General features: G+C 38.2%; 1 protein-coding gene across 4 annotated transcripts in view; it reads right to left on the reverse strand.

Moving 5' to 3' along the window:
• Positions 1–650: 650 nt before the first annotated feature.
• The window catches only part of TTPA (alpha tocopherol transfer protein), a 28,014-nt gene continuing 10,609 nt past the window's right edge, over positions 651–18,055 (reverse strand). Inside the window, exons 3-5 of one of the 4 annotated variants that reach the window (XM_073794444.1) lie at positions 15,121–15,314; positions 12,844–12,954; positions 651–4,594 (exon numbers count right to left, since the gene is read on the reverse strand). In XM_073794444.1, the coding sequence (XP_073650545.1) occupies positions 4,388–4,594; positions 12,844–12,954; positions 15,121–15,314 (512 nt within the window). In that variant the 3' untranslated portion in view covers positions 651–4,387. Of the gene's footprint in view, positions 4,595–7,957; positions 10,031–12,843; positions 12,955–15,120; positions 15,315–18,055 lie in introns of those variants that run through there. The other 3 variants (XM_019925273.3, XM_073794445.1, XM_073794446.1) reach the window with 3 other exon arrangements.

An 18,055-nucleotide genomic window follows, 5' to 3' on the forward strand; every position in this document is an offset into this window, starting at 1 on the left:
TTAAAATTTTAAAAGAGATTTAGAAACACTAGGCATATTTTGGTGGGAAAGTAGATGAAAGACAAAGTGAAAACCAAAATATAAAGATTTGGCTTATACTAGGTGAGCGTTCCCACCTATAAGGGTCAAATTCAGAATAAAATTGAAGAGTGTTTGAAAATCAACTCAATGGCAAGTATGGAGGATGCAAAGACGAATTGGACAAAGTCTGTTTTCATAAGTTTACAATTTAGTAAGGAAAAAAGAGAACAGGACTTGTGGAGAGAACGTATTTCAAGAAGAGTGAATGCAATATGTAGTCTGGTTTGGCAAGAAAATAATGCTGCTGTAGAAGGGCATGATGAGTGATAAGCTCCATGGGTGCGGTAAAAGATGTTGTGAAAGGCCTCACATTCTCATCTGGTTTTGAACACAATTGAACAGAACCCTTGTAAGTGTGAATTTGTGGTACTGGAGAAATTGACTCTCCACATAGGAAAAAATTAAAGTATTACCTGGCAAAAATACAAAAATAAACTCCAGGTGAGTAAAGATGTAAATGTAAAAGGCAAAATATTATACTTCGATAAGAAAATATAGGAGTGTATGTTCATGACTTTGGTGGTCAGCAGGATTTCATACAACATTATATTTTAAAAAAGACATCTTAGTGGAAAAAAACGTAGATTTAATGATGTTATAATTTGAAAACTTCTGTGTAACTAAGTAAATTAAAGATAAGGCACAAACTTGGAAGATATATTTACAAAATACAGAATTTCAAAAGTGTTCATTTCTAGCACATACTGAAGAACTAAAATCAACAAGGAAGAAAAACAACCTAATAGAAAAATTGGAAAAGAATATGAAAAGACAAAGCAGACCTTCACTAGTCATCAGGGAAATGCAGATTAAAGACAAGATAATATGTCACATCCATCAGTATGACAAAAATGTGAACCTAAGTCAAGGGTGTAGAGAAATAAGAATTCTCTTAACACTGCTGGTAGAACTGTAAAGTATTACAACTGTTTTTGAGAGCAATTAGGCAATATCTGGTAACGGTGAAGATGCACATATTCTGTAACACAAACACTTTTTAGACTTAGGTATGTACCCTAGAAAAAGGCTTGCGTGTGTGAATAAATATATACAAGTATGTTCTTTGTAGCATTTTTTTGTAATAGTGAATTATTACATGCAACTTACATCATTATCAATAAAAGAATGAATAAATTGTATAATAGATAATTATGATGCATGAAAATTAATAAGTTGGAGCTGCTTATGAACAGAGTTAAATTTCTTTTAATAAGAAATAACAGGGACTTTCCTGGTGGTGCAGTGGTTAAGAATCCGCCTGCCAATGCAGGGGACACAGGTTCGACCCCTGGTCCTGGAAGATCCCACATGTCACGGAGCAGCTAAGCCCGTGTGCCACAACTACTGAGCCTGTGCTCTAGAGCTCGTGAGCCACAACTACCGAAGCCCACGCGCCTAGAGCCCATGCTCTGCAACAATAGAAGCCACCGCAATGAGAAGCCCACGCACTGCAACAAAGAGTAGCCCCTGCTCTCCGCAATTAGGGGAAGCCTGTGCACAGCAACGAAGACCCAATGCAACCAAAAATTAATTAATCAATCAATTAATTAATTAACTTTAAAGAAATGAAACAACAGATAAGTTATGCTGAGGTCCAGAGGATGTCAACGGCCTGAACCAGAATCTGTCCCCACATCTTAATAAAAAAACCCATGAGGTGTACAAAGAGTACAAATAAAGTTACACATGATTCATGCGATACTAGGAGTTGGAGGGTATCACAAACATCAAATTACCAGAAAATTTGGTAAGGAGCAAACTCCAGCAGGAGCAAGCTTCCTCCACTGCTGCAAGACTCTAGATGCTGAGAGTAGAAGATGCAGGGCTTCAGAGAATCTTGGAAAAAGAGGAAAGAGTAGTGGATGATATAGACATAGCATAGGCAAAATCATACCCTGAGAGAAAATGTCAAACATTAAGTGCCAAAAGACTGAACACAGCCTGGGTCTCGGAAGGTTATAATACTGGCTCTCAGGAAGGAGCCAGAGGTGGCAGCTTCAGATAAGCATTGCTTCTGAGGGGGACGCAACTGCATTGACAAGGGGGTAGTGTCCTTTAAAGGCACGACGATGAAGGGAAAGGAGGAGGTAAGGGGAAAAATGAAGAGAAGTCATGCCAGCAGCCCCACCTCACCTCCACATACACACAGCTGCCACCACGAAAAGCGTCTGTTAGAGGAATTGCACTTCACTGTACTGGCACAATAAAACACTTGCAACTAGGAAGGGTCTACAGAAGGCCTTGTTTTTTTTTCTTTTTTTTTGGCCACACCATGCGGTTTGTGGGATCTTAGTTTCCCGACCAGGGATCGAACCTGGGCCCACAGCAGTGAAAGCACAGAGTCGTAACCACTGGACTGCCAGGGAATTCCCCAAAAGGCCTATTTTAAAAAGAATCAAACCAACACAAAACTACTCAGAAGAAAACAGAGAAGGTGAATGGTAACATTTCACCTAATGAAAATTCTCCCCCAAGGAAACAGACAAACAAGCAAACAAAACCATAAGACCAAGCTCCAAATTAAAATTAAATATCCTTAAGCAAGTGTTAGATAATACTGTGTACATATCAAATCTAGACCAGAAGTTTACAGCCCAAGAACAGAAATGGACAAAAATGGGATATAAGTGGTAAATATCTATACATATACACATAGGTAAGATAGAAATACAGAGATATATCTTAACCCAAACAGAGATACTACTTAGCCCAAAAGAAAAATCAGTGGAACTGTTTGCAGTTGTGTAGAACTGGGAAAAATATTGGAAAATATAAAGTACATGCTCATAGCTCAGCACACGTGACATGTGCCGAGTTCTGGAATGGTACCAGAGACTAGAAAGGCTGAGTAGGAAAGGGAGTGAAACATTGAGTTGTCTTGCAGAACATTGGAGATAAAGTCCCATCGGAGGGGGAGGGAGCCTGAAACAAACATACAGCAGAACTCCACTTCCAGACACTTGCCATATTTTGAATCTGCAAAGGGTAGGAACTAAGTTTAGATTTGCAAAAGGCAGAATTTTCAAGGCTAAGAAAAAAGAAAATATCCAGGGTACCAATCAAAAACCCAAGTGGACCAATCCTGAAGAATGGGAATGAACCAGAGATGAACTGAATCCTCCTAAGTCTGCAGCCCAGCTCAAGACCTGATTGGATTCTTGCCTTTCATGCTATCTGACAAAAGAAAGGAAGAGTCATCACTTGATGGGAGGTATTACCTGGAGCCTCTATTAGTTAAACACAATGACCAACATAAAATGTTACTAAAAATACGAAGAAGCAGAAATGTGTAATAATAATCTAAAAAGAAGGGTGAAATAGGAGACCCATAGATGGGAGTTAGAAGAAAAGACTTCTATTTTAATTTTGTATTGAAATATAGTTGATATACAATATTATGTTAGTTTTAGCTGTGCTACATAGTTATTTGATATTTGCATACATTATAAAATGTTCACCACAGTAAGTCTAATAACCATCTGTCTCCCTACAAAGTTATTGCAATATTATTACTTATGCTGTATATGACATCTGCATGGCTTATTTCTTTTCTTTTTTTTTTCCTCCCTCCCTCCCTCCTTATTTCTTATTTAAGTGGAGGTTTGTCCCTCTTAACCCTCTTCACCTATTTTGCCCTTCCACCACCCTCCCCTCTGAACAACCATTGGCTTGTTTTCTGTATCTGAGTCTGTTTTCATTTTGTTTGTTTTGTATTTTAGATTCCACATATAAGTGAGATCATACAGTATTTGGCTTTCTCTGTCTGACTTATTTCACTTAGCATAATACTCTCTAGATCCATCCATGTTGTCACAAATTGCAATATTTCTTTTTTTATGGCTGAGTAATATTCCATTGTATATGTATACCACATCTTCTTTATCCATTCATCTGTCAGAGGACACTTAGGTTGCTTGCACGTGTTGGGTATTGTAAATAATGCTACAGTGAACATTGGGGTGCACATATCTTTTTGAAGAGTATTTTTGTTTTATTTGGAGAAATGCCTAGAAGTAAAATTGTTGGATCACATGGTAATTCTACTTTAAATTTTTGAGGACTCTCCATACATTTTTCCATAGTAGCGGTGCCAATTTACATTCTACCAACAGCGCATGAGAGTTCCCTTTTCTCCACATCCTTGCCAACACTTGTTATTTGTCATTGCTTTGATGATAGCCATTCTGACAGGCGTGAGGTGATATCCCATTGTGGTTTTGATTTGCATTTCCCTGATAATTAGTGATGTTGAGAATCTTTTCATGCATCTGTTGGCCATTAGAATATCTTCTTCATTGGTGCTGTACTATGTGTATATGTGTGTTGGGTGTGCAGGAGTAAAGTTAGTCTGACACAGTGATTGAGTGAGGTCAGAGTCCGCCAAGGGAGGCCCAGACACATCAGTTCTGTGTAACATTCCCGTGGCCATGGGCTGAGTCCAGCTGAGGTAAAACAGTTGCTCACAACCTTCCCCAGAACTTCTCTGTTGACTCCAGACGGGGCACCTGCCTACCTGTCAGGGAATATTGGGAGGCTTCTATCAACAACAAAAACTGGACAAGTAAAGAGGTTGATTATTCTGGCTGTTGCAATATAGACAGCTCCCTGGATCTGACTATCAGGGTGTTTCACTCACGAGGTTTTGCCTCAGACCTTCATGGAAAGGGGTGAACAGTGGCTTCTGGGGGTTGTTCTGCAAGCAGAAGTCTCAGTCAGGTATCCGAACGGAAATGCTTTTCTCCTCAGTCAACAAGTTTCAGGAGGACAAAGAGTTGTAACCTTGCCTAACCAGTCACGACAAGTGGTTCTAATCATAGCTAATTACTCAAGAGCCGTAGAGCAGGAAACTGGAGACCTTGTGAGCAGGTTTGGGCAGAAGAGAAAGGTCTGTGTTTGCTGATCTCGTCAAACAAACATAATTTGTCTCCGAACAATGTAGGGATTAGAGTAATTTCTGAGGAATTTTGGCCAGGATACAAAATACACACACTTCATCTCCCTTGCCCCTTCCCCCTCCTCCTCCCCCTTGCTGCTGATTCTGAGAGGTCTTGTGTAGAAAGGGTGATATTTTTGGAAAAGGTTGGTGTGCCTAGAAATAGAGACACAGATGTAGAGAACAGCCGGACACCAAGGGGGGAAGGGAATGGTGGGATGAACTGGGATATTGGGATTGACATATATACACTGATATGTATAAAATAGATAACTAATGAGAACCTACTGTATAACAGAGGGAACTCCACTGTACGGTAGAAACACAACACTGTAAAACAATTATACTCCAATTAAAAAAAAAAAAAGGTTGGTGTGCCTAGCGTATACGTGAGGTTAGGAGTCCTGCGATATAAGGATGGAAAAACAGATTGGGCCTCATCGTTAAGGGCCTCAGGTGCCAATTAGTAATTTACCCGCGTGCAGTGTTTCTCTGGCGAAAGTTCAGAGAATGAAATCTTGCAGAAAAATAACTGCAGCAGTGGAGGGGTATATAAAGGCAGAACCAGTGAGAAGCTGGTAGTCCAACAAGAGAGGCTATGACAGCAGGTAGGATGAGAGATGATTAGCCTTAGAAATGGGTCATGGTCAGATATTTTCAGGTAGGACTGATAGAACCTGGTGGCCATTGAGCCCTGTGGCCTGTGGAATTGGGTCTATTAGGAGCATGGTGGTGTTGCAGAGAGCGTGGACTTTACAGCTAGGCCGGCCGAGTTCAGTATGATTCTGGCATTTACTAGCCCTGTGATTCTGAGCGAGGAATGGACACTTTCAGAGTTGAGTTCTCTTCTGTAAAAACAGGCATAATGCCACTTACTTCTTTTTTTCCGCAAAGATTGAGTGACACATGTATGTGAATCGAAAATAGGGCCTGGCACAAAATAAGCAGTTCATACATTTGAGTGCCCTTCAGCTGACATTCAAGGCTTCCCATATTTTGTTTCCCAAGCATCCTTCTAGGCAGAAGGCCCACGCTTCTGTAGCATTGCCCTCCCTCCAGAAATATAGGCCTACGTACGACTTCTCAGACGTGACCTACTCCTTCTGGTCTCTGAGTCTCTGCTCATGCTATTCCTTTGCCTGGACCAGCCTCCCTCTCCTCACTTCTGATTGCTCTCTGGGGGAGTCCATTCTTCTTACAGGCTGTGCTTCAAATAGTACCTCCGCTAAAAACACATCCTCTAGATCCCTGGGTGGAAATGATCTTTCCTTCTGTGAAACTCCTAAAGCACTTTATTGCAACCACTCTAAAGGTTCTTACACTATACAGGTATCCGCTGCTTTTCGAAAGGCTGCTTTACACCACTTCACTTTTGCAAAAACCTACATTAGTACCTGTTTTCACTAACCGAAAGAAATCCCTCAAGGATTTTTGCTTTTACAAAAAAAGGCTAAAGGCCAAAATAGCACTCAGTGTTTGTTTTGCCATGAGCCATTATAAAGGCAGCGCCACCCAGAGCAGTGAGAGTGACACTGCCAAGCTCCTTCCTGGAACCACACTTAGCATCTCAGCATCCAGCATCCATAGCTTTGAACTGTGTCTATGAGCACCTGTGCTTTCTATTTATTTTGTGCATCCGTTAGTGTTACCCCATTTTGGCTTAAGCAAGGTTTGGTAGGAAAGCTCTACTCTCAGATACCAGGAGAAACCTGTACTGCACTTTACCTGGCTATTTTGGTTTTTTTCCCTTAAATATCCATTTATTTTTTAATTAATTAATTTTTGGCCGCGTTGGGTCTTCCTTGCTGCACACGGGCTTTCTCTAGTTGCAGCGAGCAGGGGCTACTCTTCGTTGTGGTGCGCGGGCTTCTCATTGTGGTGGCTTCTCTTGTTGCGGAGCACAGGCTCTAGGCATGCGGGCTTCAGTAGTTGTGGCATACGGGCTCAGTAGTTGTGACTCGCGGGCTCTAGAGCGCAGCCTCAGTAGTTGTGGCGCACGGGCTTAGCTGCTCCGTGGCATGTGGGATCTTCCCAGACCAGAGCTCGAACCCATGTCCCCTGCATTGGCAGGCGGATTCTTAACCACTGTGCCACCCGGGAAGTCCTACCTGGCTATTTTGGATAAGTATTTTCTCTCTTCTAGTTAGCATCCAATTAGTTTTTCTATTCACTATAGTACTTAATTCAATGTACAGTGTTATCAAAAGTAGATATTTAATAGACTGATATGATTGACTTGGATAGAGAAGAGGCGAGCAGTCAATCAAGTGCTAGCTCTGGGGGAGGGAGAAGGATGGGATGTGCCCTTGCCAACCAGAACATTAGTGGGGAGGCACTGCTGCCAATCCTTATTTTACTGCCATCATTCTAGTTCAACCTTTGTAACTCCTAATTCCTCCACAGCATCTAGGTGGGGCAAAATTCAACACACAGGCCAGGAAGGAGTGTTTCAGACAACACCGCCTTACTAGTTTGTTGAGTTTTGGGCTTGTCTGTATGTCTGACCTGTTTCGTGAGCTACTGGCTTAATTTAGGTGGGAGACAAGATATTCTTTGCTCTAGAACGTGTTATTTCTGTAAGAAAAACATAATTTGACAAATGAAATCGTGATCTGGGCTCATAGCAGTTTCAGAATCCAATTATCTGATTTAGTGACATACTCTGGCTTTTCTCACTTAGAAGTTTTAACTTCTGAAGTATGCATGGCTTAGTTTTATGAAATTAATTTTGGGTCCCTTTCAGCACAACAAGACAGGGGAAGATGGTATTGAACTGAGCAGCAGGAAAGCCAGCCTGCAATTGAAACGTTTAAAGAAAACACTGGCATTTTTGTAATGGACAGCTAGATGCGATACTTTTTTCTTAACCTCTTCTGTAAGGAAAAGCAGTTTTTGAAAAAGAATGCCTAATATTCATACTTAAAAATGAAAAACAAACAGCTATAGTTTGCGTGAAAGATCTTTATTTTGTTTTGAACAATATTAAAACAAATAAATTATCGGGCAGTTCAGTAACACAATGAGCACACGTTAGAGTTAATCTTTTAAAAGGCACCTCTGGTGCAATTACAGTAAAGTAATAGGGACAATTCAATAGCTATTTATTTTGCCACCTTATAAAACTGCCCGTTCATTTTACATTGTTCTTTGAATGTTCTTCAGTGAATCGCTGCATTTCATAAAATATTCAAAGTCCTATAATGAAATGTACTTCTACTGATTGACTTATTTTAATTCTATTTACTGTCAGTAACATCACCAGTGAATCATATTTAAAAGATTTTAAAATACTATCCTTTATTCTTGTGCTAAAGTAATCATTCCTTCACAGAGTCAGAAGAAAGTGTTTTAAGCACCCAAATGTGAATGAAGTGGAACTTTGTGATGTAAACCTTCTAGGAATAAAAGTTGGGTAAACTAGAACTTTTTGTTGTTGCTATTATTTATACTTTTTAAATAGTTTTATTCTGCTGTCATTTTTAATTATACAATTTTAAATTGTATGATTTTGTAAAGAAGATTTTAACATTTTTTAGAAAACAGGCATGATCTAATATTTTAAATTAAATTTATAATATAAAGTTACCTTCCCAATGCTAAATCAAAATCAAACACGTTCTCTAAAGAACATTCACAATCACTCCCAATTTTTCACAGATACATGTACAGAGAATCATAAGTATCAGCTCATCTGATTAGAATAATTTTCTTATAAAGAAAAACACCCATTACATATTCTTTCACAAAGATACTATTTTATGATTAATGTTGAAACCCAACTAAGCTAAAAAATGTTTAACAAATTTTGTATACTGTGTTCTTTCATTTTTAAGTTTAAAATAAAATTTAAAAATTATAAAATACTATAAAAATTGTCATAAGTTGAAAGCTATACTGACATGTCTTTCTCAATAAATGAAATATGCTTTAACAAAGCTACAGTACAAACAGCACATTTTAACTCCTGATTTTTTTTAAGTAAATATGAATTGTAGGATTTGGCTAGAATGTTCTGATAATACAGTAAAACCCAAATTTCTTCATGCATAATCTGAAAAGTTCCAGATGTAGTTGACAGTGATTTTAAAATGTAAACATTTCCTCTCCCTTGTGCAGTTGTGTTACTGTTCAATTAAAAAATAGAGTCCACGTATATGGCAACCAAATATTATTCCACCTCTGAATCTCTATGTAGTTAACTGTATCAACATGAATAATTTCATAGATACCTATTGATGCTACACATAAGAGTTTATGGCGTACAGACTCTTCAATCAAAAGTTTCTATTGTGCAAATATGGTAAAATAGAATTTCCCTGAGGTGAACTACCTTGCTGGCCCACAGAAATAACTATATAAAACTGTATTCAGATTTTAATCTGAATTATAGTCTATCTGACACGCACCCAAAATGAGTGTGAATAGATTTTTATAATCAGTTGATTTGTGCTAATATTTCTTTTCAGTGAATATTTATTCATTTATAATCAAACCAGTGTGACCAGAAAAGTTGTTTAAAATAAAACTTTTGAGAAACACACCGAAGTGCGCGTGGAAAGATACTTTAGAGATAACTTTCTTCCAAGTGCAAAAATCAGGAACCTCTTCTATGCTTTTAAGGTATAATAATATTTAATTACTTTAAAGGTAAAGAAAAGATATTTAAAAAGTAAAGAAATTTCCCAAATATCCATGTTGCTCAAGTTAGAAGATTTTTACATTGAAAAAAATCAATCGGAAAAGCATTAGTTTAATGATTCTTTTTCTTTCATTCATATAACCAGGTAGGATCTTACTCATGTATTTTTAATTAGGAAGTCTCTCACATTAAATAACTTCTTCTCCTTTAGCGGTCTGTGAAATGCTGCTGAGATAATTTTCAGACTTCATTATAAAATTTGTCCACTCCTGACAAATGTCCTCCATGGAGTATTCTTTACCACCGTATTCCACTGGAAGAATGTCTGGGAAATGCTGAAGTAACCTTTGTTTGTAATTGTCCCCATGCATATGAATCTGAAACAGCCAAAATGTTTTAGAAGGTATGCCCTCTGCCTCTCAGTATATCAAATGCATTTCCAATGGAAAATCAACACTGTAAGATAAGATGCTCTCATCACTTCTAAGATAGGAGCACATGTATAGATACTACCGATACATCCTTTATTCCTCTGCTTATGAAGCTAATAACTATACTTATGTTTAGATTGTGCTGCTTCTGAATCTGATCAATTTACTGTTCTCTTATATTTGCATCCTTGTAACTATACAATATTTACAAAAAGCCATTCTTTTTTCTTTCAAAAGTAGATTTTTAAAACTCTAAATAAAATCATTTTATACATTCTATTCCCTAATGTACAGGTGATTCTTAGCAAAAGATTGAATATCCTGGGATGGTTCTGTAGATGATAAAAATGTTCTTCCTTTTATTAGTTCATATTAAATAAAAGCATATATCTGAGCACACAATCAGGTACGCAGGGAATAATTTATGTGGTACAGTTGACAGACAGTCTTGGCTAATAAAAAATTAAGAGAAATTATGATAGTTGTTGTGTTGAGAACTTTAAATTTTTGAACATTTTAAACTATAAAAATTGATCATATAATGTCCTGAAGTTAAAATAAAGACTTGGAACCTTTGATTAAAAGCACATCTTGTTAAAAATAAATACATAAATACCTTTACTCATCTGCTAGGCTTCATCTGTACATTCAACAATCATTTAATAAGCACCTACTATGTGCTTAGGATATGAAGACTGAAAGATGAATGAAACAAGTTCTTTGCACTCAGGAACCTTACAGTCCCAATCCTTGATTTTTTTCTGAAATGTTTGAAATATTACCAGCTAATTGAAAAGAAATTCAACCATCTCTTCAGGAAGGGAGAAATAAAATCATTCATAGAGTACTGCCAAAATGTTTAAAGGGAGAAAGTGGCTAGATTTGGTCCTCCCTGCCTTCCCCATTTTGGCAAGTCTGTTTCATGTCAATTAACTTTCATTGAAATGCTTCACTTCTCAATTTAAAATTTTTCTTCTCTTCTTGCTCATGTTCTCCTGTTTATTAGGTTCAGTTTATTGCTGTATTCATTTTTTTGGTCCAGAATATAACCCAAAATAGAAATACTTATTTTTATGTCTGTCAGCGTTCAACAGAAGATGGCCAGCTATTGTCAAGCTATACTGAAGAGAGGAAAAAAAGAATAAACAAAAAAACCCGGCTTTTATAAGAATAAAAGAATCTTCCATAGGGGCAGTTCTTCTTGAAGACAGACAGAAATACCTACTGGAAAACCTCAAAAGAAGCTCTAGAGTCGTCATTTTCTGACCAGATGCAAGATGTTACATTTTCTTAGTATGAAAGAATATACTTTGTAACATTCCAAATATGCTATTATCACTCACATTACCAGTATTTCTATTTAAATAGTTTTTGAGATTTAAATTGTCAATACCTTTAAAACCTGTTTGTGTTCATGCATTAGATGTTGCCAACGTTTGTCTAAATAAATGCTCTAAAAATTATCCTCTACAGATTCATGCAGAAGACTGGTTGCCAGTTTGGGAACTCACACTCTATTGTCAACACTTGAAAAATCCCAAGTAATATTGATATTCACCTGAGATAAGACTCTGCAAGATAGGTAAAAAACATCAAATTGGGCTTCCCTGGTGGTGCAGTGGTTGAGAATCTGCCTGCCAATTCAGGGGACACGGGTTCGATCCCTGGTCCGGGAAGATCCCACATGCTGCGGAGCAACTAAGCCCGTGCGCCACAATTGCTGAGCCTGTGCTCTAGAGCCAGCGAGCCACAACTACTAAGACTGCAAGCCACAACTACTGAGCCCGCATGACACAACTACTGAAGCCCACATGCCTAGAGCCCGTGCTCTGCAACAAGAGAAGCCACCACAATGAGAAGCCCACTCACCGCAATGAAGACCCAACGCAGCCAAAAATAAATCAATAAAATTAATTAATTAATTTAAAAAAAAATCAAATCTATTTGCTTTAACTAACGACATTAAGTCACATACCTTGGGTACTATGGTTTTCAGTTACACGTGTCTAATTTAAGCATGTTTATTATTTACATAGGTAATACATTCACATGGCTAGAAATCAAAACAAGATAAAAGGTCCACAGTGAGCTGTCTTGCTCCCAACCATATCCTCAGCTACCCCATCCGTACCTCTCTTTTGTTCCATAGAGGTAACCACTTTGGTTGTTTCTTTGCACATCCTTTAAAAATAACTTTTATGCCCATATAACTATATATTCTGATTTCTTCCCTTTTTATACAAAAGATAGTGTAAACACGATTCTGCATGTTCTTATTTCCCTTCACAATACATCCTGCAAATCTTACTGTGTTCCATTGTGTAGGTGCATCACAGTTTATTTAACCAGCTCCCTCATGATGAAAACTGGGTGGTTTCCCATATTTTGCTACAATGAATCCCCTTGTATATGTAATTTTGTTTATGAGCATGTATATCTGTAGGATAAAAATCCCAGAAATGTGAAGGCTGTGATTTTGATAACTATGACCACACTGCCCCCTACAGGGAATATATCATTTTGCAGTTTCACCAGCCATGTGTTAGAGGTCCAGTTTTTCCACAGCCTCACTAACTTGATTTTTCAAAACTAAAAAGAAATTTTATAGAAGTAGTTGGGTTGTTAGATAAATATTCAAAACACTGGGACAATGCTGTATGTGTTGGGGGGAGGGGCGGAAATAAGAGAGCAATTTTTAAATAACAAAGGAGTGGAACATTTGGTGCAGAAGAATAGTGACTTGAATATGTTTTACTTACCCGTTCCTTAATTTTTTCAGTCAGAAATGGTTTAATCATGGAAAAGACAGCATGGAAAATTATTGGCTCGTTTATCAAATGGATACCACGAACTTTTAATGGAAAGGAATCCTTTGAAAATAAAGAAAATGTCTTGTTAATAACAAAGCATAAATCAATATGTAATCGTATCGACAAGCCCCTTCTTTGAACACTTGCTAAACTTACAGCAATACCTAAAGTGTGATTTTATTTTCAAAATTATTCCATCAACACAATAGCCTGCTTTATAGTTCACTGTCCCTAGATTAAGAAAAGGTCTCTAAAAAGGTTGCACCTTGTAGTTTAGGCCAAGTATTTTAAGAAATACCTACATCTTTCATAAGCAGGACACAGAAAATATCTTCCCCAATCACATATAAATGTGCTTTTGAAAAATCAATGAGTCATTTGGATACTTAACCTTTTCCCCTCAAATTTTTATTTTGAGGAAGAAAAATCAAACTTTCATAAAAGTTGAAAGAATAGTACAATAAACACACACTTTTAAACTTTTGACACAGGTATAAGTCTTTCACATCAAAGTAATATCGGCTTTTTTCTAAGGTTTAAAATGTTAAGGATGCAAAGAACAACCCCATCAGTATTTTCCCTACCCAAGGATGTGTTGTTAATATAGACATTTTTCCTGCCAAGTTTCTTTCATGCAAAACTCTTTTTTTTTTCTGCACATAGCTTTTAGAGATGTGTTATCAATTGTGATTTTTCCTTTCAGGTTCTTTCTATGAATAATTTTATTTTAAACATAACTGCTAATATGCTCTCTAAATAATTTGCACCCCGTTTTGTTTCACTGACATAATACAATTTTTGTAAACATTGTGAGCTTTAATATTGATGCTATAATTCATCAAATGGATGTACCATTATTTAAGTAACGCTTTTCCTATTTCTAGACAAATAAGCTGTTTCTAATTTTTTTCTATAAAAATTGATGCTATAGGGGGCTTCCCTGGTGGTGCAGTGGCTGAGAATCCACCTGCCAATGCAGGGGACATGGGTTCGATCCCTGGTCCGGGAAGATCCCACATGCCGCGGAGCAACTAAGCCCGTGCGCCACAACTACTGAGCCCGTGCACCGAGAGCCCGTGCACCACAACGAGAGAAGCCACCGCAAAGAGAAGCCCGCGCACCGCAACGAAGAGTAGCCCCCGCTCGCCGCAACTAGAGAAAGCCCGCGCGCAGCAACGAAGACCCAACACAGCCAAAAATAAATAAATTAAATAAGTAAATTTATTTTTAAAAATTGATGCTATAGTAACTATCTTTATGCATAGAAGCAATGGTGGTTCTAAGTACAGCTTTTATCTTCAGATATCCTGGATTGGAATCCCTGTTTCACTGCTGACAAAATGTGTACACTTGGGCATTGCTATGTCACCTCTCTGACACAGTAAAATAATTTGTAAGATGGAAAAATTAATAGTCATATGTCATAAGCTTTGGTGTAGCCATTAAGTGGTAATGCACTTGAAACACTTAGCAAAGTACCTGGCACACAGTAAGCTATTATTATTATACACAAAGTCTTTGCTATATTTAAGATTATTCCTTGGCTAGGTTTCCAAAAGCAGGATTACTGGGTCAAAGATGATGGCCATTTTTAAAACTTTTTTTTTTCCCCCCCGGAAAGAACTGTATCAATCTATCAACCTGTATATCAACTGTATCAATCTGTATCAACCAAAACCTACATGACATTTTGTTGTATGATTGCTATAAATATTATTTTTTGAGTCAATTTTTAATTTAGGAAGAAAATTTTAGTGACTGAAAGATAAAATCACCACATTATTGTTTAAATATATGAATTCTGTGGTTAGAAATTTTGAACATATTTTCACAGTTTGTTGCAACATTCTTTCTTTCTTTTTTTTTTTTTTTTTTGCGGTACGCGGGCCTCTCACTGTTGTGGCCCCTCCCGTTGCGGAGCACAGGCTCCGGACGCGCAGGCTCAGCGGCCATGGCTCACGGGCCCAGCCGCTCCGCGGCATGTGGGATGTTCCCGGACCGGGGCACGAACCCGTGTCCCCTGCATCGGCAGACGGACTCTCAACCACTGCGCCACCAGGGAAGCCCCATTCTTTCTTTCTGAATTAATAACACTTTACTTCCTCTTACCGTTATTGATTCTATGTATCATTTCTAAAATTGTATTTAATTTTCTAATAAATGTACTCTCCCTTCTCTTTAACATATAACTAAGTATTGTACCGAACAGTTAAAATACACACTTACTGTAAGAACAGCAGCAATCTTCTTGGCTACAGATGGAGTCATCTGAAAAGCATGAGAAAACTGCCAGCCTTCCAAATCAAAGACAGCCTTGATTCCATTCCGTTGTGTTTCTACCTCCTGTACAATAAGCTCGGACGTGATTAGACTTACACGAAACACATCATAAGCTGTGAAAACTTTTGGGTCCCAGTGTGCTAAAAAAAAAAAATGTAAAAAATCATATCTCGGCACTGTGTAAAGAATCAGAAAGATTTACAAAAGGAAACGAATTCTTTTTAGACTTAAAGGATCTATAGAAATAAAACACGTACAAAGATCATGAATTGAGTAACAGATCAAATTGGTGGTCCAAGAACACGTGCCTGTTTCTCCCTCCCTCCCTCCCTCGCTCCAATCCCTAGCAAAGAACAGATTCTTAAGAGCACGGAGAAAATAAGAGAATAAATGCAGCCTGGATTTGATAGCCAGATGAAGCTACAGCCCAAACTACAGCAGGATGGAACTGCGGCTGAAGGTTGGAATGCCTCTGGGTATGCTCCACGCTCGAAGGTATTGAAAATGGGAAAAGCAAGCCTCTGAATTATAAAGAATAACTAGGGCCCCATTGTAACCACAGAGGTTGCTGCTAAGGGAAATGTGCGAGGAGCAGACAAGCAGGTGGGTCTCTCTGACACCCTCTGTGACGAGCAGCGTGTAGGAGAGGCACGTCCATATAGGCTAGAAAAGTAGTGTGCGCTTGGAAGGGTAGCCAGCTCCCCACACCCAGGAAAAACAAGGAATACCTGTGCTAAGAAGAGGAGCTACTGAGTTCTTGTCCTCTCCCCTCCCCCACCAGTCCTGGGGCAGGCCACGTCATGCAAAATTGACAGTAATGGATAGGCAAGCAGGTGATCTTTAAAAAAGATATGCAACCACTAAGAATTTTAATAGTTTTAAAGACACAGACACACAAAGAAGAGAGGATCCAAACTCAATAGACAAAGGCACTAAAACTGAAGGAAACAGCTAATAAAGCAAAAGAAACATTAAAAGAAACAAAATTGTTTCACTGAGGAAAAAAAGATACCATAGGCTATTGTCATGAGAACAGGCTATTATGAAAAAGAATCAGTTGAGATGTTGGAAATTAAAAGATGACAATCCAAGCAAATCTCAGTTGATGGGATAAATGTCAGAAGAGACACAGCCAACGATGGAATAATGGTTTGGAACATCAAGCTGAGGAAGTCTCAATCTCAACACAGAAGACCCAGGAGTCAATATGTATGAATAAAAAGTTAACAGACATGCAGCTAGATCCAGAAGTTTCAGAATCCAACTAATTAGAGTTCTGGAAGGCAATAATACAGAGAATAGGGAACAGAGGAGAAAGGAATAGTAACAGAAGAGAAAATTTTTCCAAAGCTGGAAAAAGATGCAAATCTTCAGATTACAAGGTTCATGCAATACCTAACAAGATGAAGGGTTAAGGAAAAAAAAAGATTCATGACTAAGGAATGGTAAAATTCTAAAAATACCAAAGTTTCTGGCTTGAACAACTGGGTAGAATGGTGGTACCATTTGTTGAGATAGGAAACACTGGAAGAAAAGTGTTGAGGAAGGAAGGATCATAGGCAGTTTTGAACACGTTAGAATGGTGACTGTGAGATGTCCAGTTGGATACAGCTGAGATCGGGAACTGGTCGTATGGGGCTTTGGGAACAAAGGGATAATGGGGGTGAAGATACAAATCTCAGAGTTTCTGTGCTTATAGGTCTATATAGCAGGGAGTACCATGGACTTACGTTTCTCTCTGTTATGGTAGAGAGGTAAGTAGCTTAAGAAGAGGAGGCTAAGGCCAATGTCCTAAGGAATTTTGGAATTTACAGTAGAATACGTAGTGCCAGCAAAGGAGACTAAGAAGAAACAGTCAGTTTAAGTTGGAGGAAAACACCAGGAGTATGTGGCATCAGAGAAGGGAGGCAAATACCTCAAAAAAGAGGAAGAGGTTTGCTATGTAAAGAGGTCAAGTGAAATAGCACTAAACACATCCACTAGATTTGGTGAAAAGGTCACCGATGATTTGCTAAGGTCATTTCACCAGAGAGGTGGCAGTGAAACCAGACCGGGGGGCGTTGAGAGGACCTGTGAGAAAATGTGGATGGTGATCATAGCTAACTCTAAAAATGTGGCTGAGAATGAGGTGTGGGGAGACGGCTAGGGTGGAGGCTGGAGGGTCTTACGGGATTAAGGAGCTTTTGGATGGCTGATCCTAACAGATTTAAATGTTAATGGATAGTGTGTAATAGCAAGGAAAAATCTAGAGATGAAGAGAGAGAAGGGATAATTAGAGGTATTCCTAGAAAGGTACAATGGATTGCCCTTTATTTTTAAAAGCCTCAGATTCCTGGTAGGAATCTGAATAATCAATCCATGGATAAACCAGTTCACGTGTACTGTACGACTTCAGACACTGGCTGAAAGCTATAATGGTGCAAAATATGAACAGAATGACTGAAAGTCTGCAGTTCAGAAAATAGTGACTGACTTAAATTTCTGAGCCCACCAACATAGTTGTCTAGACCTGTGCTGTCCAAATAGTAGCCATTAGCCATATGTGGCTATGTAAATTTAAATTAATTAACATTTAAAATAATTACAGTAAATAAAATAAAAATTCAGCTTCTTAGTTGCGATAGCCACATTTCAAGTGCTCAACAGCTACGTGTGGCTAGTAGCTACTGAGAACAATTTCACCATCATAGGAAGTTCTATCGGACATTGCTGGTTTAGACTCTAAGCTCCCTTAAAGCAAAAGAAAAAATTGCCGTACATTTTTAGTTCCTTCTCCAGCAACTATCTAACATTTATTGAGTGCTTAGTACATACCAGGTAATTTTCTAATTATATTTTATATATACTATATTGCAAGATTTAATGCTCACAGAAACCCTAT

This window comes from Tursiops truncatus, chromosome 17 (assembly GCF_011762595.2).
Source record: "Tursiops truncatus isolate mTurTru1 chromosome 17, mTurTru1.mat.Y, whole genome shotgun sequence".
Lineage (NCBI taxonomy): Eukaryota > Metazoa > Chordata > Mammalia > Artiodactyla > Delphinidae > Tursiops > Tursiops truncatus.